At 35.5% G+C, this 25,588-nt stretch overlaps 1 protein-coding gene across 1 annotated transcript; it reads right to left on the reverse strand.

The window, feature by feature from the left end:
- Positions 1-25,583, reverse strand: TMX3 (thioredoxin related transmembrane protein 3). The gene is made up of 15 exons (XM_054817395.1): positions 25,480-25,583; positions 25,152-25,206; positions 21,452-21,491; positions 20,069-20,192; positions 16,825-16,870; positions 15,698-15,778; positions 14,241-14,340; positions 13,914-13,991; positions 11,636-11,702; positions 9,339-9,437; positions 7,229-7,286; positions 6,298-6,351; positions 5,935-5,991; positions 2,310-2,439; positions 1-139 (listed from the first exon to the last, which is right to left on the reverse strand). The coding sequence occupies exons 1-15, from the start codon at positions 25,526-25,528 to the stop codon at positions 110-112; spliced, it is 1,068 nt and encodes a 355-aa protein (XP_054673370.1). The 5' UTR covers positions 25,529-25,583; the 3' UTR covers positions 1-109.
- Between the last annotated feature and the right edge of the window lie 5 nt (positions 25,584-25,588).

Consider the following 25,588-nt stretch of genomic DNA (forward strand, 5'->3'; position numbering starts at 1 on the left):
TAGATTATTCTCTTGATTCGTTGCAGAAGTCCATCACCACCCTGTGCCTGAAATTTCAAATGGAACCATGTCAAAACTGCTGACACTTTTCAGTTATGATTCCAAAAGTTCATTCTTCAGACCTTGCAATCTTAAGTCCCTTTAGAAGGAAATGAAAAGTAATTATTCTTGCATCTCATGATGCCCAGACACTCCAACTTCTCAAGCATGGATAAACACTTCAATAGTCTCATGAAAAAGTCTCTCACAATTGTTTTAAACAATCAGTGCAAACAGTGGACTGGCACGCCATTCTCTTACCATAGAGGAACACTAACAGAAACTACCAACTGTCCTGATGTAACAATTACAAAATTGCAGAGATCATCTGAATTTTCTTGCAGCTGATGGATATCTATTTATGGATTATGACAGAAGCAGTTAGAAAAATCTAAGAACTAAGTAACAAGAAGATACGAAGGTGCAATAAAGAAAACTTGTGTCAAGCAATAACAGACTATACCTACATTGTCACCTAATTTAGCAGTCTTCAAAATAACTACAGGAATCCAAAGGCAATTTGTCTGTTGAACAGGACCAGTTTTCACCTGTCGTGAGTTGCCAGAGAAACAAATGGGAAGAAAACCTACATTTTGGAAGTCAGCTGATCAGCACTTGACACTGGCCAAAACCCCTCAAATTACTAAATTCCACAAAGATGAAACAGACTCACAGAAGGCTACCTAGAGGGCCTTACAGAAAATAACACGAAAATCGAGGTGAATAATCCAACACTTCCTAAAGAAGGGAGGAGGATTATGTTATACTTCTCAGAAATTTCAATGTGGTTCAGAAAGTCTGCATCCTATTACTTGTTTACCAGCATACTTTGAAGATTGTCATTCCCTAACAGCTGCACAATTTCTTGGGCCTGAATATAGCCAAAGTAGTGCCATTTTATGTCTATAGACACCATTTAGCTTAAATGAAGTCACATCTTGTATTGTCTGTCTTGTATTAGCACTCACATACATATACAGATGTGAATTTAGACAGACTTTTAATCGTACTAGCTGAAATACAGAAAACAAAAGGTAGAAAGACTTAAGAAGCACTACAGCAAAAAACACAAGGCATCACAAAAAAATTTCCTCAGAGTTAAAAAACAGACAGAAATCGATTTAATTTGTCGTTTCAAACAGAAGGATATATTTAAATAGAGTCAAATAGATTTTGATAACATAATTCGATGCAATTAAAAACATTATAAAAGCGAGAACTGAAGAACAAAAACCCACCAAGTTACAGGAATACCCCTCACCTTGCAACTGGAAGCATGGCCAGTAAAGGCATGAACAGCAAGCAAATCCACCTATATTATGTTGCTACATCAATTTGACAGATTAAATAAACCAAAGTACCCCATATGACTGAAACAATCTACAGCATTACTTGTCATTATCACCCAATGACCTAAACCTGCTGGCATAATGTAAAGTGAGATTCAGCTAACACAGTAAGCATTCGATGTACAGTGAATTGGGGCTTATACCAACATAGGCTTCTCCCAGGAGGCAGTCAAATGATTTGTTAGCACTGCCCCCCTACATGGCAAAGCCTTCTTGCCCCGTAAGTGCAAGTCAAAGCTTTGATCCATGATCTCTTTCCTCATCCACGCAACATGGCTTTCTGTCCAACTTACAGTAGAGAGTGAATAAACAAACCTGAGTTTGCTTTGCCAACATTAAAAAAAAAAATTGTCCCAGCCATCAATTCCAGATGGATTTATTACTTTTGTTGTTTTAACAAAAGACAGCTCATTTTTAGTTTCAGAACAGAGAAAGAGGGGTAAGCTTGTGTCTGTTTGTAATAAGCAAAGCAAGTATACCACTGTTTTTTGAATCTGAACATATCATTCATCAAGCTACTGGATTTATTAATTTACCATCCAAAAGAAAGGGTCGAGTTGAATTATGCACTATGAAGAAAATATTAAACAAATGCATTTAAACCAGAAGATCAATAAAAAACTCTCCATTTACCAATGACACCAATAAAAGGAATATCAAGAGCAGACAGCTAACATTATGCTATAAATTAAAAAAAGCTTGCTTTCTACAGGAGGTTGTGCAGTCAGAACAGCGAGCAATGGCACACCTCAAGAATTCACAATCACGTATTCACTGATAGCACCCAAGACAGGAAGACAGACAGGACAGCAAGATAAAACACATGGCATAACAATCAGAGTAACCTAATTTTTTCCCCTGCTTCAGCATCTAAGGAAATAAACACCAACCACCATAGTCCAAGTCACAATGAAGACTTACTTCAGCTGTACCGTCCAAGATATTGTTAATAAACTGAACCATGTCTTCTGTGTTCTCAATGTGTCTATCTGGTAGAAAATACTGCTGATTGGAGGTATTCAATACAACAATAGTAGGGATTGTCAAGTCACTGGAAACACAAAACAGATAGTTTATATATTTAAAGAACTACTGTGTAAAGCACTGCAATTCAAATAATTCCTACATCGTTTAAAAGGGTAACCATTAATCTGCATATCGTTTGTGTTCCTTAGAGCAGTTCCTTAAAGGCAAGAGGGAAGAGGAAAAGAGAATCACCTAAGTGGTACGAGCATGTTTCTCATTAATATTTTCTCCTTCACATCTGTGTCAGTGACACTATTGAAGCTCATTACATTTTACATACCCATAGCAACTGCAAATCAAATACCTTATGACTTGCCAATTAGTAAAAGATCACATATAGTAGCCTTGTATATGAAATATACTATTAGCACAACACATTAACTGTTTTAGTACACAAAGGCAAAAGTAAGATCCAAAAATTCAATCTCATACAGTCATGGGATTAGCTCTATCAACCTCTACCTGTCAAGTCAAAAGAATAAGCCATACCAAAGTTTTTCTGCATCTCTTAGAGATGGCAGATGAGCTACAGAGTTTTTAAACAATTATTACTCAGCAGTTGACCTCCACATGCATAAGCATTGTTTAGTATCACAGAAGCAGAAAGAAAGGAAAAAAAAAAAAGGACAAAAGGTTAGAAATTATCTCTGGAGATAAACAGTATAATCTACTGTTCAAAGTAGCCCTAAATTCAAAATTATATCGGTTTTAAGAAAAATTAATACTGCACAAGTATATAGTTCAACATAAAAGGTTTAAAATACATTCAGTAAGTAAGATGAAAAGCCTCCTGTATGCTTTGCCAATTTACTACAGTTCTGTCAATAATGTATTTCAATATTAGGTGGCTTTCCTTCACAGCAGAAGCAATGCAAACCTTGTTTTTCTACATTTCCACTCTTGTTTAATAGTGCCCCGCCTATGTACATTTGTAATCCATGTAACATTGGTGATGATTTCAGCTTTAACTGTGGCTATCAGTCCATAATCAATTATTTAATGAAAATATAGTTTAGCATTTACTCAAGATTCCCATTTTTCTTTGAAGTCATAGAAAGTTTTCTAAATTTTCTCACATATTTTAGGTGTTTTGTTTGTTTTTTAAATTTAAATTCAATTCCAAACCTGGAAGCGAACAAGTTTAATACTTATACATGAAAACTGCCTAAACTATTAGAAAGCTGAATACTCTAAGACTTAAGGTGCAGACCACGTTCCTAGTACTCAAGTTGAAAGTATGGTGGCACCTCAGAAAACATAAGGCCAACTACAGAGATAACAAAATAATTTCATCCTTTCAACAGAATTTTAAAAAAAACAACCAACCAATGAAACTTTGTCAACAGTGACAACCTGCAACATAAGATTCTCTAAATACAATTTTTCCCTTGACATATTTATTCTCTAGTTATTAGGAACAAACAAGAAATATAAGTAGGAGGCAGAGTCAGGTGTTTTTGCAAGTGCCTGGTTATCAACCTCTGTCAAAATACCTCATCCCAGCCAAAACAGAACAAGTTTTATTACTTGGATGAAGAAAAGAACCCCCAAAAAAAGTGCTTCTATTGCACCTAAAAGTCTGAAAACTGAGGTTCTTGGAGTTCACTGTAGAGCAGCTGAAAGATAACCTCCATATACAAATTTTATATGCTATACAGAGATCCATAAAAAACACATTTAATATGTTTCTTCCAAGAGCTGAGGAATTAATACTCTATATACACCTACACTTAATGTTCTGATGATGCTATATACCTTAGCTTACACAAAGATGTATCTTTGCTTTCAGTAAAATAAATAATATTCTGTCTTCTTCTTTTCTGCATGGTTTTAACTATACCCTTTTAAATCCAACAAAAGCATGTTCATCCACTACTGAAGAGACAGATAAATTATGTCTACTAGAGTTACAGCCATTTCGTAAGTGTACTTATATCAAGGACTACTACTTTGCTCACAAATCATACAATATTTTGTCCTTTGTGAAGAAACAGAATTTGTTCCTATGTGGATCTAGCACAGTAAAAAAGTATTCGGCAGTAGATTTCTCACTATTCAGAAGGCTTTTTTTATTGCCACTTGCTGTCATCTAGTGGAAAACTGAAGCACTTGCAATAGTTTTACTCGAATTATTCAAGTAGCCACATGAAGAGCAGCTATTTATAACACTGAACATATTTTGCTGCATTCTTTTGCTGCTTTCCACTTATGCTGGAAATGTATACACTCTGTTTAGAAAATAACTGGAAGCCTGCGAGTACTTTAACAGGAACTTCCCATAATACTACAAATTATAAAACCAGACATTTTGCAGATTAAGTTAAACAATCCAGCTGAACAGATCTTGCCACTAGATCACTACCACTGTAGTGGCAATTGTGCCTTCTTCCCCTTCATTTTCTTCCATGCAGGGACCTCATCTCCCTCCCCTGCTTCTTCACACGTCAGTTCTGGTACTCAGCAGAATACACGGGAAGACATTTAAGGGTTTTGTTGGATCAGCAAAATAACTCCCCTACTCGCCTAGCCAGAAAGCAAACACTTTTCTGCCAGATAAACAGGCTGAAACAGCTCAGCAGACAGTCAGACATAAAAGCCTACACAGGAGAAGCAATTAATGAAGTGAGGAAGGTCTCACTTTTGGCAACTATAAAGCACTAGATCAATCACATCATTTAACTTCAATTGAGAGACAGCTGTTTTTAAACTAATTGTATTCAGGTGTTAATCTACAGACATTCCACAGAAATACAGACCTTGTGTCTTGTCCCCATGAAGCTCCTAGAACATTTAAGGGCATGGACACACGCATGTTTGTGCTTTGATCCTCAAGAAAGGGGTTTGGAAAACTTACAGAGCTGGCATATCGACCCGTTTTTCCTTTCTTTCACTCAAAAGGCCAGAGCAGAACAAGTCAACTGTAAATGCCAAGCAACTTAACTCTCTAATTATGCATTTTTAGACAAGGAGCATAATAAGGGCAAATGTCAAATATCCTGTTAAACTACTTATATATTTTAAAATGTACCATGTACATATCAAGTGCAGACAGCACCTTCCATGCATTTTATGTTTCTTCTCTGCAGAAGCACATTTTTATTCATGTCTTAAAAATGCATCAAGAATGAAATGTGCCTCTCTGAAATAAAAAATATAGATAATACATAACCATTATCTACATTTCCTGTTACAAACTGACATAACTTTTGTCTAGTGCTCTGTAAATTTAATGACAGAAAAAAAAAAAAAAGAGTTCTAATAGAGTAATTAAATTAACAAAGTAGACCTAAAAGATAAGCTTTGTCAATCAGCATTATCAGTAAACCAATCTTCTAACATTAAATTACACTGTTTAATCCAACAAACAACCGATACTGATGAATTACATGATGAATTCTGAGGACAGCAAATTTTTTTTAACCCATGAAAGGCAGAAATTCTTCCTAAGATTGTTTTCAATTAAATATACTTAGCAACAAATAAAAAAGAAGAAAGAATATTCAAATAATAATTTACTTACTCCATTAGTAAACTATTAATGTAATCATTTCCATCCATATGACCAAACTGGAAATCTCTGTAAGAGAAGCAGTGAAAAACAGAATGATGAAAAAGGTGGTTTCAGCAGTAGTTCTTCCTTAAATATTTTTCCTATAATTGAAGGTGACAGCACATAATCAGCAATATAGCTAAAAAATTGAATATCTACAAGACAGTCAGCATCTCAAAACACACTCAGTTAATAGAATGTTCTTATTAAATATCAGCATATGAATATAAAAGCAGGCATTATAACATTTTTCATGTAGACAAAAATGACTGCTGTCTTAAAAAGGTTAATGCAAAAGTTCATTTAAGATATCATAGTACCATGTGTACCTACCTGTGAAAATGATCCCGATAATCTCTAGCAACTTCCTGAATAATAGATTTTAGCCTGGAGGGAAAAAAAAAAGTGACATTGATAATCCAGTGTATACTCTTTCAAAATGCAAACAATAAACATTGAGATTTCCCCAGTAAGCAGCAAATAGTACCTCATCAGCAACAAGAACTCCCTATTCCATTAACAAAAACCACCTTGTTCATCTTACTTGGTTTCTAAGGGTTGAAAGGCTATCTACCACATAGTCTCAACATGAGAAAAACACAGACAGGCTGCTTCATTCCATCTATTGCCTTCTGAAGATGCAGCACTGCGACTCTGAAGAAAATTCAGAGAGGTCTGGGAAAATAGCATACACAGTACTTGAACAATGTTTTCTTAGTCTAATTATGTATGCAATTGGAAAGGGACATGGGTAGGTCTTGTTCCTTTCAGTCTCTTCAGCAAACTCCAACCCAACTGAAAACACCCCTTAATATAAGTTCCACAGACAATTAATATATAAGCATCACTAAATTCATTTTTAATGCAACTGAGCTGAGAAACAGTAAACTTGTTAAACTTGTTAAACTTGTTTAAACTGACTAAGTTTCTCTCAACGTAATCTGAAATCAAGTACTCTCATCTATGTTTAAAAGGTGACACAATAGCTTTAAAAAGCTATGACATCACTGTTTGCTCCTGTGATCTTATTTAACGAATGGCAGAAGAGTGATAGAGGAACTCCCACCATCTCATTGAAGCACATGTGCATTCGACAGTCATAAATTAAATTAATTCAGTAGGCTGAAGTCATAAATTAGAGAACATCCACATGTTAAAACCATTCATTTAACCTAGCATTTCTTAATATTTAAGAAACTTGCGAAGTTCTCTATATCATACCAGCACATTTCTCCCATAGTGTTACCAATATTCAATTCTGTACCTGGTATGTTCCACTGAAGAGTTTTTATCATCAATGACTGCAATAGCCACAAGTTTTCCTAAAATAAGGAATAAAATACTTGAAACCATTTAAAAAGAAACAAGCATTCTCAGATGGAAAATACTCGAACCTAGAAGATCAGATACTCTCCAGGGACAGGAATTAGTTTTAAGTATAAAACAGCCTTGATGCCAAATAGCCTCTTCTAGCTGACCAAATTGTGTTTTTCTTAAAGCTAGTGAAAATAAATCAAGACGTGGCTTAATGCCACACCACTAGCATTCTATGAAAAGCCTATTTATAGAAAGAAGTTGAAAGGGAAACACACAGATAAAAATTAATTCCCTACTCAAGCTGCATATTCGCATATACCTAAATATGACGCTATGGAAATCTTTATTATATAATAGCAGTTACAAGCTGATTCTAAGTGATTGAATCACTATTGTATGGATTCTGTAACAGCTATTTTTCACACTATTTAAAACTTGGAGTATTGTCCTTATGGAAAAAAACATGGAAAATTTACTGGTAGAGCTCAAAATTCACTACAACAGAAAAACAACTTAGTTCACAGACCTGGCAGAGGAGCTTAAAGATCAAACACCAGAATACACTGATCTTTTCAGGATTCACTTTGTGAATCTTTTCTGATTAAAAGAAAAAAAAACCAAGAACACCCAACAAACAAACAAAACAACAAAGCCTCCTAAGGTGAACCAGATCAAAATATGTTTAGAAAGCTGGCCAAATGTTCTCCAGATCAAGCATTTCCTGTTAGGAAAGCCGATCTGTTAACAGGGTAATCATCAGCTGGATTAACTAAAGCCTCTAGAGTGCAGAAGAACAGTTTGTTAAGCCTCTCTAGATGCCAAGATTGACTCAAAACCGTCCCCACCAAGCAGATCTATTGCTCAATGCCTACCTATCACCACACCACAGGAAGTGTTCCCCTCAACAAAAGAAACTCACTCTTGTTCAAGTGATACTGAAGACTTTTGAGGGCAGGAACAATGATTCATTCCCAGGCTTTCTTGTGAAATAGCAATAAGCTTCCTGCCGCCTCAATTCTCACATTTCTGCATTTCTTTCCACACCCTAAAAGGCTACCTAGTGAATACACTAGGAGACGACTACTGTTTAGATCGTAAAAGAAAATGTAGATAAATTCCAGGTACTGTGTATTTTTTACATAAAGTTCTTAAAAATAAATTATGGGTTCTGCATCGTTTTAATAGACTTTTTTTTTTGCGGGGGGGGGTGTAATTGGAGGAATTGTTCGACAAAAATGTAACAGGAAGAAATATGGTACATTTAAACAATTTTTAACAGCACTTCTGTAAATAACCTTTTAAAATGTAAGTATAACGATATTAGTTTCACAAAGATGTAAGAATCTAAATGTTTCATAATCTTTAAAACCTGAAAGAATTCAGTGTTGCATTGAATATAAACTTACTTCTCTCAAAATGGAATGTAGATTATAAGGTATCCTGACCTGGAAAAATTAACACTGAGCGCGTTTCTTCCGCTACTTCAAAGTATGTATACCTTAAGAGAAGTACAAGTCATCTGCCTATTCCAGAAGTCACTTGGCTGCAAAGTCTTCATTTGGCTTGCAAAAAATTTTACTAGACAATAGCTAAAGTATTCCAGGACAGGTTCACTTTGTTACATGCTCTCCTGCCTTCCTTACCATATCTCCTTTAAAGATATCTGAATCCATCAGAAGCAAGACATATCTAAACCCCATCAATTTGATACTTCTAAATCCAGTCATAAAATTTCCTGTAGGTATTCCAAGAGTTAATACATAATTTATCCAAAACCTAAGATGCTCTTAATTTAAAAGTCCTGCTAATTTTTTGTGAATACTACAGGATTAAACATACTAATTTTTATGTTGTGAGGGAAGGGCTAGTGTAGGCTTTGGATGAAGCCTCTAGTCAATAGAAAAGGTCTCACCAACATCACAAACAGATTGGCACTATCAACGCTAACTCTGAGATTAATTTTTGAGGTTTAAAAAACCACGTTCTCACTACTCTCTAATTTTTCTTAGTGTGAAGTACAAGAGATGCCAAAGATTTTAGCGGTAGCAGCATCTCACCTGTATCTCCAAGTTCATACAGTGTAAAGCCATCTACATTAAGATAACCTTGAAATCTTTCTCTGTTTATCCAGGATGACAAATCACCATCTTCATACTCTAAAAAAAAAAAAAAGGCATTAAAAATGTTGTGAGTTTTTTGGGGTTTTTTTGGTAAGGTGGGCAGTTTTATTCCTTTCAGCACTATGTAGGCAAATGCTATTTTTTCCCCTTCTTTTCCTTTTATTGTTGTTAGACAAGATCTCACACATTTCTGGACATATCTATTCAGTTTGCAAACTTCTAAAGCTATTCTCAATTGATGAACAAAAAGTAAGTATATTATAGCAAAGCATGAAAAGCTGATTTGATGATTATTTTTTTCCCAAATCAAGGATAAACAATACTATTCTAGAAGATAACTGTGACCCAGTGCAGAAAGGAACAGTTTCAATCCCTGTTTTGAAAGGCGGTGGGGTGGGGTATCGAGTTTCAAAGTAAAGAGAGACAAAAATACAGAAAGCAGTATTTGTGAAAGTCTTTAAATGAAATAGAAATCATGAAAAAGTAGATGTATTAACAGCATTGTGAATATAAATGAACAAATATTGATATGGGATTCAGAATCAGTTATACTGAAGGCTACAGTTCAAGATGTTAGATGTTTTAACCCATAAAGAATCAAATTCTAACACCACCCACACCATTATAACTGGATCTTAATCACAAGTAAAAAAGAAAAATGTATATGAACATATATATGATGCATATATATACACACATATAAATGCACATTAAATAAACTTGTGTTAAATCCTATTATATAGAGTGAATTATCAATAACTTCACGTTAACAATTAATCGTCATAAGACTGTGGCAAGCAATTCCAAGCATAAAGCTTCCCATAGATCTGCATCCCACTCCCCTACTACAGGGAAGAAAAAAACCCAACAAATCGAAACACCAGAGCATTGAAATAGATTTTGCTAAACATTGTTCTTACAGTGAGCTCTTAAAATTTCTGCCCAATCAGAATTTGCACATATAACCTTATCCAGTCTCTTACATCGTGTCTTCATAACTTGTTTGATTTACAATAATGTTTCTAGTACATTATAAAAGTAAAATTTTACAAAGTAAATTAGAAGCCTGGATTATTAAGAGTTTTGTGTGTGATTTGAAAGGTGTGGAAAAAGCAAGTGGGCCACACAGCAAAAAAGCAATTCAGAAGTGTTTCTCTCTGACAAGCTTTACTTCTCCAGGCCCATTTTAAAAAAAAAAAAAATCAAATGCAAATCAAGGAGATTGTAGAGTGAATTTTTATCTGGAGGATGATTGGTAAGGCAACAGACTGAAGAGGAAGACAAGTACTGTTCTATGAAATCACAAAGAATATTTTGCTGTGCTACTATTGATCCTCAGAAATTGAACCAGCAGAATAATCTTCTGAGGGATATGTTTTCAACTTAAAGTAAAAACTTGTATTTAAAACAATCTAAATCAAGAGTAGATGTCTTCGTAAATAAGCGGTATACCTATAAGCCAACCCTTGATATGCAATATAAGTACATATGTGTACGTGCATCCAACTGACTGAAAAGCATGGGCTTTACAGTGTAGTGTGAGTAAAATCTAGCACTTATACATGGATATCCATACATATGGACATACATGTTATATAAATGGCAGGTGTACGGCTCTCAGTGGTGTTATGAAACACTACTAGTGTCAGGTGGCCATTCTACAGTCTACACACTGAACAAGTCAAAGTAGTTCATACAGTCTGTATTGCCTCAGCACAAAAAGCTCAAACTGGACCCTTTTACACAATCTCTAAGCAGAGTACACACCTGAAAAAAATCAAGTTAACTTCAAGAGAGAGAGATCTGACTGTCAGGAAGAGCACTTAAAGAAAATCCGATTAACTGGAACTGTAAATTCATCTTATGTGTGACTCCTCTTCAGCAAGTTTAGTTCTATTTTGTAGATGATGAATTTGGACAGTGAGTGGAGGGATAACTTTAAGTGTATTAATGCCAGCAAAGCAATAATATTAGAAGCTACATCTTACTGATAACGCAAAGCAAACATCATCACTTCTACTTCTGTATTGCTAAAACCAATTCCTTCACAAATGTGTTTGGTTCCGTAAGAACTAATTAGTTTTTTCTCTTCTCCTTCATGCAGGAGCTGTTATTTATCATAAAATCACGGAATTTCACAGCACCTCAACACAACCTTCAAAAAAAAATCCCAACTGTTTCAGTTTCTCCATATATACTTTAAATGTCTTAAGTTAATGCCCACTTTTACTTACCATCATAAACAAAGTAAGTTCCATCTTTGAAGACCACAACAGCAGGTAATTCAGGCAATGTCACATACTGAAAGAGGTGGTTTACAATTAATCCACAGGAGATTACAAGATTTTTAAACAAACAACCAACATCTTAGAATGTGGAAATGTAGTCCATGGGGAACATCTCAAAGTATATTTAAATGTTTTCTGTCTTCATTTACTAAATTAAATGTATCAGCTTCTGCATATTAAAAAGTAACACAACATAAACATATTTTTGAGAGGTAGGTATCACAAAGTGTAAACGAAGCAGGATTTTTCTAGTATCTGCAGTAGCATGAAGAGTATTTTACTGGTTGGACATGAACTTTAGATAGGACATCATAACTTGAGGTTTTTATCATCATGATCTCTGTTCCCAAATTGTGCTGTTGTCAGCATACCTGTTGTACTGTTACTTCTACTAAATGGACAGTCAATATGGTAGAGTAAAATAGTATCATTGATACCATATCCCACTAAATCTGGGCTATTTCCTGTGGTTCAGGCTGATGGGAATGTAAAGACACAGCTTCAGCAGACAGGGCTGCAAATAGTCCTAATTTAGGCAAACAGAACAACGAATACCCGCATTACCATCCTAAACATAGTATTTAGGATGGTCAGCAACAAACTCAAAAAATACATGGTGTAGAAACCTTTCCCTTGGAACTTAAAAGCATCTTATTCAGCTCATGTTTTCAGTAAACCGCTACAGAAGAAATACTGCATCCGGTCCTTACTACTTGCTACCATTCTAAATTAAAATTCTAATAGCATTTGTGGTTAAGAAAGGACTGTGTCATGAGCTTAGTTTTGATGATGTTGGCTTAACTGTCTAATTTACTGATATGTTTAGGAAACATAAGAACAGTGCCATAAGTGCTTTTCCAAATGACGTGCTTACTGTAATCATTCTGCATTATCTTCCTTGGAAATAAATGTAAAAGCAGTAGGTTTATCATGTAACAGCTCACATGAATAAGCAAGAAGGTGGTAATTCTAGATGATGCTTTATTCTCTTATTTGCCCAAAACACAGTTCAGCATCTTTAAAGGGCAAATCAGTCTATGTACAGCTTATGGCTTGCAAAAGATGCCTGGAGCTTGGAACAAGATTATGTAAGGCAACAAAACAAAGCCTAACAGCGAAGACTGTCATGCAAAGCCTCATTACAACTAGCAACCAGTGATTTCATAACATTTCTGCTTCTCTCCATAGAATACTGCATACCAACACTACTTCAGTTTAAATGACATTTGTGGGAGATTACATTTGGTGGGAAAAATAGCTCACTGCTTACATCACTGTGATCATCGAATCAGAGTTCCAGCCTTTTACACTCTTTCCACTGCATGAGTGAATAGTACTTTTCTTGCTCAGCTGGGACTGAAGTGCAAATAGCAGTATTCAAATTGAGGTAGCCTTTGATGCAAGGCTTCTGGAAATCTAACAATACACTATTTATAATGAGGCCAGTTCTACTTATGATGTTGGAAAATGCATGTGCCTAAAAACAATAAGTTATGCTAGTTCTCACCCTACTAATCCCAAACTAATTTCAAAGTCATGCGTTATCAGGCATTGGACTTAGGTCCCACTTGGAGATAGGAATAAATGAAAATGCCTCGATTTTGCTTCAACACATAAGCAACAATAGTCAGACTAACAACAGTAATAGCAATTTTTTCCACCCTTGTGACTAACTGTAAATAATTTCCTTGTTACAGAATCCTCCAAAGAGCCACATGAGAATTCTGCAACCAGTAGACTGGACCAGTTGATCCCTGAGCAGACTAATGTTTTGATCATCTGTACTGCACAAAGTGAAAATAATTTACCTTTTCACTTACCTTAATAATCAGGAAAGTATCAGTGGTACTCCATGACACAGATCCCCAAACTAGTTATAAAAGTGGTTGGTGAAAGGGCTGTCAGGAGCAGCAAGAGTTTTGCATTGGCTAAAAATCAAAGTATCTACCTTCTTGCGTAGGTTGTACGGTCCAAGTTCGGTTCTGTATATCTTCTGTTTAATTGTATTAATACGACCTAACAAGTACTTTGGCCAACAGAAAGCAATGGCAGACTAAAACTTGGTTTCTATTCTTTCTCAATATAGATTCAAAAATTAGATGTTTCAATGTAATTAGTTTGAAGACTATCAAAGCCAAGTATATTATAAGAAGCCATCTCAACAGCAAAAATATAGGAGAACTGTATCATTTCGGTGGGAATAGTAGGAACTGAAACAACTTACCTCAGGCAACACATCTTCTGAGGCAGAAAAAAAGTATGTATAAACTATTAGTTCTGAAGCAACTTCAATGTATTTTTCCTGCAAAGATACAAACGATGTTTTTAATAACAGAATTTTTAGTATACTTCAAACAACAGTTTTGTGACGTACCTTATCTTCAAAGAATAATTAGAAAATATGATTATGATTTGAGATTGAAAAAACACTTCAATAAACATAAAAAGGTGAAAATTCATTACAAGCATGCACTTCCGTCTTTTCGAAGATATTTTAAACTACATCTGTGAATAGCCAAAAGAAGTAACTTTATTTAATCAAACTTCAAACCTTTAAAGGAGATTCACCACCAACATACACAAAGAGTACACGATGTCTCTTTTGCACATGCTCGAACATATGCTGGCTAGGAAGTGGCCTGATAAGAGGTCTGGGAGGAGGGAAAAAAAGAGAAAGAAAAATCTCAGTTTCTGCAAGCTGCAAAACCCAAACAAACAAAAGTCCTCAAGAAAATGCCACACATTTTTCTGTTTTTTAAAACTAAATTCCCCAATGCAAATTCATTTATTTTTTCAAATCGTTATTTCAGTTTCAACTAAAAGCAAAGACACTAAAAATCCCCCCAAAATAAACTTATGTTCCTCAAATAGCACACTTCAATTTGAAATTACTATCTTAATAGAAAATGCTGCTATGATGTAAACATATATGCCATTTACTGGCTAGAAAATCAGAGAATGGTTTGGGTTGGAAGGGACCTCAAAGACCACCTAGTTCCAAGCCCCCTGCCGTGGGCAGGGACACCCTCCACTAGACCAGATTGCCCAAAGCCCCATCCAACCTGCCCTTGAACACTTCCAGGGAGGGGGCATCTACAACTTCTCTGGGCAACCTCTTCCAGTGTCTCATCACCCTTACAGCAAAAAATGTCTTATGACCAATATGAATCTACCCTCTTTCAGTTTAAACCTGTTGCCCCTTATCCTGTCAGTACAGGCCCGGATAAAAAGTCTCTCCCCATCTTTCTTATAAGGCCTCTTTATATAGTGAAAAGCCACAATAAGCTCCAATCATTTGTAAGATAAATTCTGACTGTAAGCACAGCAGTTAGAAAAATTGATCTTAGAAATAAATAATCTTACAAAATTCTGGTAAATTACTAAAGATCACTGATATTCCTAAACTACAGTATACTGAACAATAATTAATATTATATATATTATATAATGCTTCATATATTATGCTTTGTAATTATATCTAAGAATGAAGAAAAGAAATAGGATTCTTCTTTTCTCCCCAAAGATTACTGTCTATAACATTTTGAGGCCACAGGCCACTGTAGGGAAGGAAGAAAAAGCCAACAGAAATTGTTATGAACAATTCTGTAAAAGTAATTTCCTTATGTTATCCAATTGCTGTAACTATTCAAATGCATAAGCATATATTAAACTGGTATATACTTTCAAGTATTAAACAGCTTCTGCCTTAGTAATGATGTCTATTTATCAGCCAACATCTAGGTCAGTGTTCTTGTTTCTGGCTTCCACGAGTTTCATTTGTCTTCTTGTGCTGTAAAGAAGAGATTATGACCAGCCAGTCTCTACTTACCTTCCCCACACCAATCACACCAGTCTCGCATGCAACCACATGTACAGTACCTATAGTTTTTTAACTTCATGTCAATGTCTTGGTTTTTTTTTTAAACAAACATTTATTTTTTGACCCACCTCAATATCCTACAGTAGTTTTAAGTTAGCAGAACCAGTTTCACAGAAAAGTATACTTACCCTGCTACTCTATTAGCAAATTCAATTATATCATCTTTAGTTCTAGGTCCTCTATAGTTGTATGCCAAGTCACCTTTTAAGCTAGATAAATAGAAAAGAGAGAAAAAATGAACAGGATTGAAATCAACTAAACTACATCTGCACATGTAGAATTACTCAATTTTCACATGTTTATTACAGTCGCCTTTCAGCAAGCAATAAGCGAGGTAATTTTTCAAATAGTCAGAAGAAAGAAGCAGTCAGCAAAATATAAAACTCAATGATGCAATACAACATAATTATGGAGCAAAAAAATTATTTACGCGATATCTGATTTACTAACTTTTAAAAAGAATTAACATTCTTTTATGATTGTTTTTTTCTAGCATATAGCAGTCATTTACTTTGTAAACACACAGGTCATTTGGAATATTTGCTTCTGACCACACAAGAAAACCCCCACACCCAAACCAAACTCCAAACATTCAGCATTTATACCGCTTATGGATTAGTTCTTGTAAAGGACAAACATATAAACTTCTTTAATGCTTGCATTCTTTAATGAAAAGCATTTACTTGAATCCATATAGGTTTAGGAAACTCACAGGAAAAAAAACCCAATCACAAAACAGATTTTTCTATGCCTCTATACGCCCATAAATGTTTTTATCCTTAAAGATTAATAAGCTAAACATCTCTGCCGCCTTTTTGAGAAAACTAACTTGACAAGATTTATTATATATTATGAATACTATTTGCTTAAACAATAACCTGCTAACAAATCCAGTATGTTCATAAGAAAAAGTATTCAAAATTACTAAGTCTTTATTTAACATGACCTTGTACCAGACTATATATTATACATGTTATAAGCAAGTACATGTAATATCATTATGGACTGGTGTTTTCCTATAAATGTTGTCTTCCATCGATACTACTGAATTTCAAAGCAAAACAGTCCAGTAGAAGTTAACGATAATGTCAAAATGAGACTCTGGAGTATTTCTGTTTGTTTTTGTTTTGGGGCTTTTTTGTGGTTTGTTTGTCAGGGATTTTTAATCAGAGCACGCTTTTTTTTTTTTACATTGTCATGAAATCAGTAGTAGGATAGATAATTGTCAGAAATCCAACAGGAAGCATCAACTTACAGCTTAATTGTTGGATAGCCTCGCACTCCAAATTCAGATGCAATACCTGAAAGAAATGTGTTAATGCCAAAGTGAACCAAGTCTTTCTTGCTCTTCTACCTTAATCTTTAAACATAGTTTATTATTGCAGTCACATAAAATAAATGAAAAATCTACCGATTAGTTCAATATTAATTATTTTACTTGGTTTAAAGAAGCTGCTGTTATGAAGCTACATTATTAAATTTTGGACCTCCCTCTGGAGTACTGCATGGTCCCAGCATAGGGTCTCAATTCCTATGCTGCAAGTCAAATGACATGAGAATCCTCTAATAGAGATGCTTGGTCAATTTTCACCAACAGGTAGTATGGATTTAATATGCACATACAATTGCCTGGAAATACCAGAAGCAGGAATTAAGCATCATGGATATGAAGTTGTAAAAACTCATACTGAAAAGAAATACACAATTAACTACTCATGTGCTACAGTAACAGATAACAACAAAAGTGCAGTATCATACTGTAGTAGTTACAAAAAAGTCAGTTTTTAAAGCATATTCTGCAGAAGTAAATGTCCATAGTCATCAACTTCACCAGAAAGAGACTCTTTCTAAGCAATCAGTTACTTACCTGCTGCTTACTAAAGTGCTAAAAAGTAAGACAATTGCAGAACTTTTTCCTTCATCTCATGTTTGTTTAAAACCTTGTAGCTTGCTCCCATCAATTAGAGGAGTACAATTTGCAACTCCCCTTCCAGTTGTCAACATAGTAACTGCCACCTTAAACTACACTTCCCAGTCAATTCAGTGTTTTCCAAAAGTTAAGCTAAGTAGTCTTCAAAAAAGGCTAAAATAAGTCTAAAATTCTGACAACGCTTGTGCAATTCCCTACTGAAAAACAACCCCTGCAAAATGCACCAAGATTCAATACTTTTAACATAAACATTTTGAAGCTATCAACGATACGGCAGAGCAGCAGATGTGGGAGGACTTGCGTGCAGGGCTCTGAATAAGTTTAGAAATCGTGACCCTAAGATTGTCTGCCTGGATCAAAACCCTAATTGCACAGAACTACAAATAAAACAAGCAGCTCACCTACCAGCATCTTAGTCAAAGGAGATTGATCTGAGAAATACACGTAGTAGGATGAATTTGATTCTGATCCTTTTCTCTCATATCTGTACTACACAGAACTAGAATGCATTAAAATGTGTATTTAGAACATTCAATCACAAGAGCTGTTGACAAGCAGTTAACTTCTCCTTGTAAAGCTCTTGAGCACAGTCAAGAGAACTACAAAACAGACACTTTTTAATATATATTTTTTTTTAAACATACCAGCCAAAGAGATTACTAAAATCCTCTCAACATCATGGAACTGCCTTACTTATTTACATTATCACCTCCACTTGCTGATATGAAGAATGCAGTATAGGCAAACAGCAGTAATTATGCTAGCTTCAGATGTGATGTATTTCTACTTTCATCACATTCAATGGACTTCTGAGGCTAACCCCCATGAAAATTTGACTGATACCACGACGGGTGACTATTCTGTTGATGTAACTGCTGTATTCTCATTCCACAGAGCTACCAGAGGCAACACTTATTGGATGCTTTATACGTTCAGCTGTGATCTCAGCTCTCTGATGACAAGCTACCCAAAGTTCAGATTTTTTGCACTACTTCACATTCATATTAGGAACATAAACTATGCAGAGCCAACCATTTATGTTCCTTCCTAGTCACATGTGTGTGCCCAGCTGCATTTTTTTGTGATATTCTCAAGACTGAATTACTTTGATTTCAGAGAATCTTTAGACTGGGGAGACATTAAGCAGAGTTGACTGAGCTTTTCATATCAAGATGTTGTAAAATTTCCACTTTCAAAATAAAAGCATGAAATTATTTCAAAAGATTTATCAGACTCAATTCTTCATAAAACTGGTAACAAATCTGAGAAGAAAAACATTTTCAGGGCACAAAGGTACCCTTGCAGTTTTTAGTAATTTTTAAATAGGCAAAACTGAATTTTAGAACAAAGTGCCAATTCTGTTCTAGGTAACAAATACAAAAATTTAGTATCAGGATGACAGATGCAAATATTTCAGTGTAAGAGTTTATACAATGTGTATGATTTAGAATTTGATATATGTGACTGGAATGTTAGAGATCCACCAAATCTATTCCAAATTTTGAAGTTACCTGGTTGCATGATCTTGAAACTTTTAATTCTCCAGACTTATTTTTCTTTAGCAAGTAAGTATCTTTAAGATGAAACATGATGTCAAATTTATGCAGTTTTACAGAAAAAGCTACATACAATAAATTGGTGTTTGAGACAAGATCATTTTGATCTCAAAAGACCAAACTTTGCTCTATGTAAGCACAGAAAAACTGGATTATCACTGAAAAAACCTATTCTGCATAATATTTTATGCAAGTATAACAATCCTGAATAATCTGTTTTAATGGGTATTAACTAAAAACTCTGTTAATACATGTAATGTTTTATCACATACAGATCTCACTTGGACCCCACTGCTCTCTATGCTTTCCCTCTTAAACATCTTCCTGGTTCAACATAGATTTAAGTGGAATGACAACAAGCAAGCATGCTTGTTTAAGAAAATACTGTTAAGCATGCAACAATCCTCTCATGCCTATCCAAACCACTTCTCTGAATATCTAAAGTTTGCAGTTTCTCTGAAAAGGTCAGTACATGTGAAAGCATCATCAAAAATGAAAGTGTTAAAATAGCTAAAATTGGTTCTTCAAGACATTTACAGAGAAACATGGGGAGAAATTGTCTCAACACTCATGTAATGACTTCAGTTATTTCAACAGGCTTTTGGTGTAACATCTTAAGGACTGATTACCTGAAAAGTATAACAGCAAGAACACAAGCACTTGTCCAACAGTAATAAAAGAAACCTAAAATTGGATGCTGTCAAATGATGCACCACATAAAGGCGCTTGTATAATAGTACTCTAAAAAGCATATCAAAAGCTTATCTTTGAAAAGCTTTTACCTTCCATTTGTCAGGAAGAATTCCCTAGACAAGCAGAAACAAGTGTGATAAAAACCGCATACTACAGCATGTTGTCATTTTAGAAAGAAAAAAAATCAGGAAGTTGTTCTCCAATGACTTTTTGCATACATCTGCTATGATACAGAACAGAATAATATCTAATGAAAAAAATTAAGAACAGTTTCAAAACAGAGTCTATCATGAAATTACCCCTAACCAAACCATACTTACTAGAAAAGGAAGTTGCATCCATCTTCCCAACTTTTACTGGAGAGCCCATATTTTTCATTTCTATACCCACTTCATTCCACACAGGCTCCAGTTTCTTGCAGTGGCCACACCAAGGTGCATAAAACTGAATATATTTGATATAAAAACACAAAAGAGAAGTTAATGAAGAGAAATAATTAAGAGAAGTTGATTCTATTATTAACCCTCAAACACACTAGCAAGGCTTATTTTTCAGTGGTGGTGTTCTTTAAGTCTTAATAAAACTGCAAGTTAATTACAAAGCTGGAATGACAAACAGAGCTTTTATGATTTGGTGCTACTTTTAATATGAAAGCACAAGTTTGAAAAGAATACATTAAATTGCTGTACTATTATATGATTTCTTATTTAAAAATAGACTGTGTGGTAACATTTCTTTTAAAAAAAATCTCTTCTGGAATATTTTCCTCTTTTTTTCCCAAAGTTAAAAGATCATGTAATCAATCTATCCAGAAATACGAATTTATACGCCAATAGGGGAACACTACTCTTTGAAAAGAAGGGCAATATATACATATATATATTTATGTGTATACTTCCTAAAGTTGCCCTCTTGATTTCAGTTTTTCAGCAACTACTTTTATACAAGGACACTGTAAAATTGATCCTGTTTTCTGAGGACCAAGCAAAGCTGAGAGACTTCATTTTATCTTTCTGCCAATGTCTTGCTGCAACACCTCAGTGAAATTAATATGGAAGATATCAGTGTTTTGGTATAACAAGATTAGGTCGCAACTTGACAAAGTTGGATTTTATTTTCCTGTACATTACTGATCAATTCTGAATCAGCATATATAGTTTTCCCCACTCAAAAATCACAAACCTGAATTACACAATTTGGGAATTACAGTTCATATTTGGGTGGGCTAAAAAGAATTTTATCTCATTCCCAAACAAGTCCTTGCCTCTGAAATAAGGAGCACTGAATGTTTCCAAGTATGTTAGAAAAGTAAAAGAAGCCTCTCATATATGTAATGTTTTAGTGCTAAACGTCTAGAACACAAATTAGCTGGTATAACTACAGAACGGAATTGTAAAAATTCTGAAGTTTTCACCTCCTGACTATAAGTATTAGGTAATCTGCTTTCCTTTTTTAAGGACTGTAAAATACAGGATGAAGCCTGTCTGCATCAAGTACTCAGTCTAATTCCTGGTTCATCCTGAACAATACAGGCAGATTGCTTAACCATCCTGTCAGAAGAGTTACTGTCATGTAATTTTCTGCACCATGTACAAACGATTTTCCAAATGATGAAGCTGCCTTACTACATACAGAGTGAGGCATTGTACATTTTGTGTTTTGAGTTCCACTAGCAGGTGTTCCCATTTTTCTCATATACTCACATCTACGAGCCAAATATCATCTTTACGGTTTTCTTTAAACCTAGAAGGGGAAAAAATGAAAACAATATATGATATATCAGAAAATAAGTAAGTGAACTGCATGTGTGAAACAGGCAAGGTCTACAATTAAGTTGGTATAAAACTATAGATACTAGAATTCTGGTTTGCTGGAAGAAATAGTTTTTGAAAAATACTGCAAAGTATTAAGATTGCCCCTGCACATGATACTACATACACAGTTGAACCAATGAGGTTTCTATAACCATTTGCCAGGACAAAACAAACTCAAAATAGAAAAACAGTAAGAAATCCAACACAAAATACACAAAAGATATTTGATTAGGATATATAATCTAAGGGGAAGAAGTATTTTGCAGCTGTTCTAGTTATATTAAATACTGTTGTTGACTGTTTAGAAAATGTTGCATTTTATAGATCAACTAATATAGACTCTTAGAGCATTGGTTTACACTGTTAATCTTGGCTTTACTGAATGTAGACTAAATTATCTTTAATGTTAACATGCAAAGCAATTTTAGTTCAACCTCTTCCAACATTCTACTATAGGTGTGCCAGTTTATATTTTTATTAAAGGTGCACACAAGAAACCAACTTTTTGGAACACAAACATTCAAGTTATTGATACAAACCAGAGATACACAAGTACTACTGAATACTCTTAATGCTAGAGCAATGACATCTTAATGAACTGACTAGCTTTATTAACTGTGTATCTGTCACCAAATCCTAAAACCTCTAAAACAAAAATAGAGCATGATAAATCAAAGTTCCTTGGTACCTCCTGAAATGTTGCTTACATGTTTCACTGAACTGTTGTCATTACAAGATCAGAGAAATTATCAGATTAATTAACTATTTCCATATCAAGAATTAAATAAGCCAGAATTTTAATGTAAGGTTTATTTTTTTAAAAGATAGGCTTCATAAAAGTGAACTGGGAGTAATGTCGCATGCTATAAAATACATTATACCACATTCTTACTGTAACATTCTTATTGTGAAATGAGATTAATATATATATAATTACACAGTAAGTGTGTGATCTACGCTTAAGTTAAGAGCCCATTAATAGAAATTACAGCCCAACTCATCAGTTCCCAATATGCAGCATGCCTATAAATGGCTCATAGGCAGTAAGCAGAATCAGAGAACATCTATTCTATTTTATTTAAAGTTGAATAGATTTGTAGTGCACCATAACGGTCTTGAAGAAATACTAATGCTGATGCTGGCCTAATACTTGAAAAAAAAATTTCAGAAATCATTAATATAATCTAATTACAGCTCTGAGTGTTTGAAACTTCGAATTGTAGCATTTACCAGTGGGTAAATTCAAGCCTTTTATTGTTGTATTGATGGCATACCAAGGTTGCAATGCTTGTAAAGCAGAAAAGGTATTTGCAGCGACTAACATAAAACTGCTACAGGAAAGCAGCATTTTTAAGCCACAAAATTGTTTAGTTGACCACCTCACTAAAAATCTACTTCACCACCCTAAGTACTACAGAGCTAATGAAAGAACTAGTCAGACACTACCATCTCTTGAGAACTCTAATGAAGCTCCAGCTAACTTCCAATTACAAAGTCAAATAATTGGTTATGATGCAAGAGGCAGAAAGCAGCTACTGAATCATCAGATCCTGAGCCATGCCTCAATTTAGAATATCACCTTTGGTTTGTAAAAGAAGAATTTACAATGAAATGTTCTCCTCTCCCTGCCACAGTATGACTGTGACGGGAGATTGCAAAGACTGTTAAAGCACAGAGAAAGGTAAACTGAAATCTTGCAAAACCAGTAGACAGCAAGGAAAAGAGGGAAAGAAAGGAAACATCTGGAGGCAGAACATTCCAATGGAATTTAATAACTTCAGCCTATGGTACTATAAAAAACCCTGTAATTTTTACAATAATAAATTTCAAGTTGTACCACTCATTCACGAGGACCTATTTAATTAAAAGATCAACCTCCACAGAAACTAAAATCGGAAGTGTGACAAAAACCAACCATTTAAACTCATTCTAGTTTTGGTAATGTCAATGATTAAATTACTAGACAATATTAAGGAAGTTCAACATACTGCTGAAGAAAACCAGAAATTCCTGTACAAATGAATATTTAAGCATTTTCTGAAGGCGCTGTTTCTAGATTCTGTAAATTTATTTCTCAATGTAAAACTTCAGTGTCTTTTTTTAACTGTCCTATGCAATCCTTTCTGCCAGCTGACACAGACACAATTATATTGGTGAAAAGATGACATAGGTGCTGCATATTCTTCAATCAAAATTATTTGTCTCAAATACATACAACTTCCCAACATTAGGCACTACATGATCAAACACTGCCTCAACCTCCGCTTGCTCCATGCATCCCCCTTAATCATTAACAGTTAAAAGAGATCAGCACGAAGCAAAACTGAAGACTAAGGCCACAATTCCAAGGGCCATAAACCAACCTAACTGCGACTTCTATTCCTCCCTGTTTCCCTTCTCGCCTCCCTTGCACCGTTTCTGATGCTTTTGATCCTGGGCTGAGCCACCAATGCATCCTCACAGACAGAACATGATGTGGGAGCACAGATAGACATTATTTTATTCACTTAGCCTCCTTCAGTCCTTGAAAATAGGATGCATGTTGCAAAAACAAGCTCTGAAAATCAAGTCCAAGCAACTCCTCTGCTTCAGTTGCTTTTCCACAACATTTTAAACACCAAAGATGCTGATCTATCTCTCTTCAGTACCCCTTCCACATGTTCCCATTCCCTCCCCCATAATTCCACTGCACCTCACTTCATCTGCTCTAGCTGAATAAGCAATATGGTAACAAAGTGAATGGTTTTCTGACTGTTTAGCTCTATGATGCAATTTACCATGGATTGAACCCTCATGAAAACATCACCTTTGACTAGCTTAAATTTATCATAAAGTAGTCATTTAATGCCATATTTTCTCTACCGGTTAATATTTTCTATACCTTCTATTTCAATTCTAATAATTATGTTGCTTTATAGCACTTTAGATCAACCTGTTGATTTGACAAAAAAAATTAATTTCATTTTTGGAAAGTTAGTTTTTATTGGGAACAGCAAGTACACAGTCATCAAACTGCTAAAAACCCAATTAACGGCAGGACTACCCATTTCAACACCTCCACAGTCTCAGGACTAAATCTGTTGTAAAAGCACATTTTTACACTGGAATATAATTGGCACTTCAAGCAGTCATGAACTAGTCCTGCAGCCCTCCTTTTCTCTTCCATTTCTGGCCATGCATGAATGCACTTTTACTCGTTCTCCCAACTCCTCATGGCAGCTACACAGCAAACTCTAATGAAGAATTTGGTTAAAGGCAACCAGTTTTTATTTGGGACAGGCATCAATACACCAATTTATTTATTCTACCAAAAAGAAGGAAAGAGCAAGAAAGCCTGAGAACGTTTTTGGCAACAGCATTCACGATGACGGCTATAAAATTTTTTTTTAAAATTAAAGTGTTACCAGCTTCATTAATTGCACATACAGGCTACAATCTTTCTGCTATTCCTGCTAAACAAAAAGACAAACTTTTTCAGTGTAGCTTTCTTGACAACCACACTCTGCACAAAGCTGTCAGTCTGGGGTCATACCCCCGGAAAAAAACAAACAATGTTAAAGTAATAAGGTAAGACCCCCCCAGTACTTACGACTCATCTAGATCCTCCACAAATCCCGCACCTGACGCCACCACATGCAGAGCCACTGCGAGGTAAGGGAAAGCGTACCGTGAGCGATGTCCAAACCGAACTGGGGGTGCTGGCCCACACCAGCTGAGAGGCTCACCGCCAGCGCGCCCTTCCCCCTCTCCCCTCACGCCTCCAGCGCTTTCCCACAGCCCAACCACCAGCTTTCCCCGCTGCCCCTCACCTCCCGCCCGTTCCCGGCCGCCGCAGCGCTGCCTACCGCTCCCCTCGGCCCTTCCCCCTCCTCCGCCCGCCGGGCTACAGCCCCCCGCCCGGAGTGGCTAGCGGTTACCTGCCGCCCAGAGGAACCACCACCGCCGCCGGCCACCCGCCGCTGCCATGTTGACAGGAGTCCCAGCGCAGCCGGAACGGGAAGCGGCGCGCGGCGGCGTCGACCTTTC

Source organism: Grus americana, chromosome 2 (assembly GCF_028858705.1).
Source record: "Grus americana isolate bGruAme1 chromosome 2, bGruAme1.mat, whole genome shotgun sequence".
Classification (NCBI taxonomy): Eukaryota; Metazoa; Chordata; class Aves; order Gruiformes; family Gruidae; genus Grus; species Grus americana.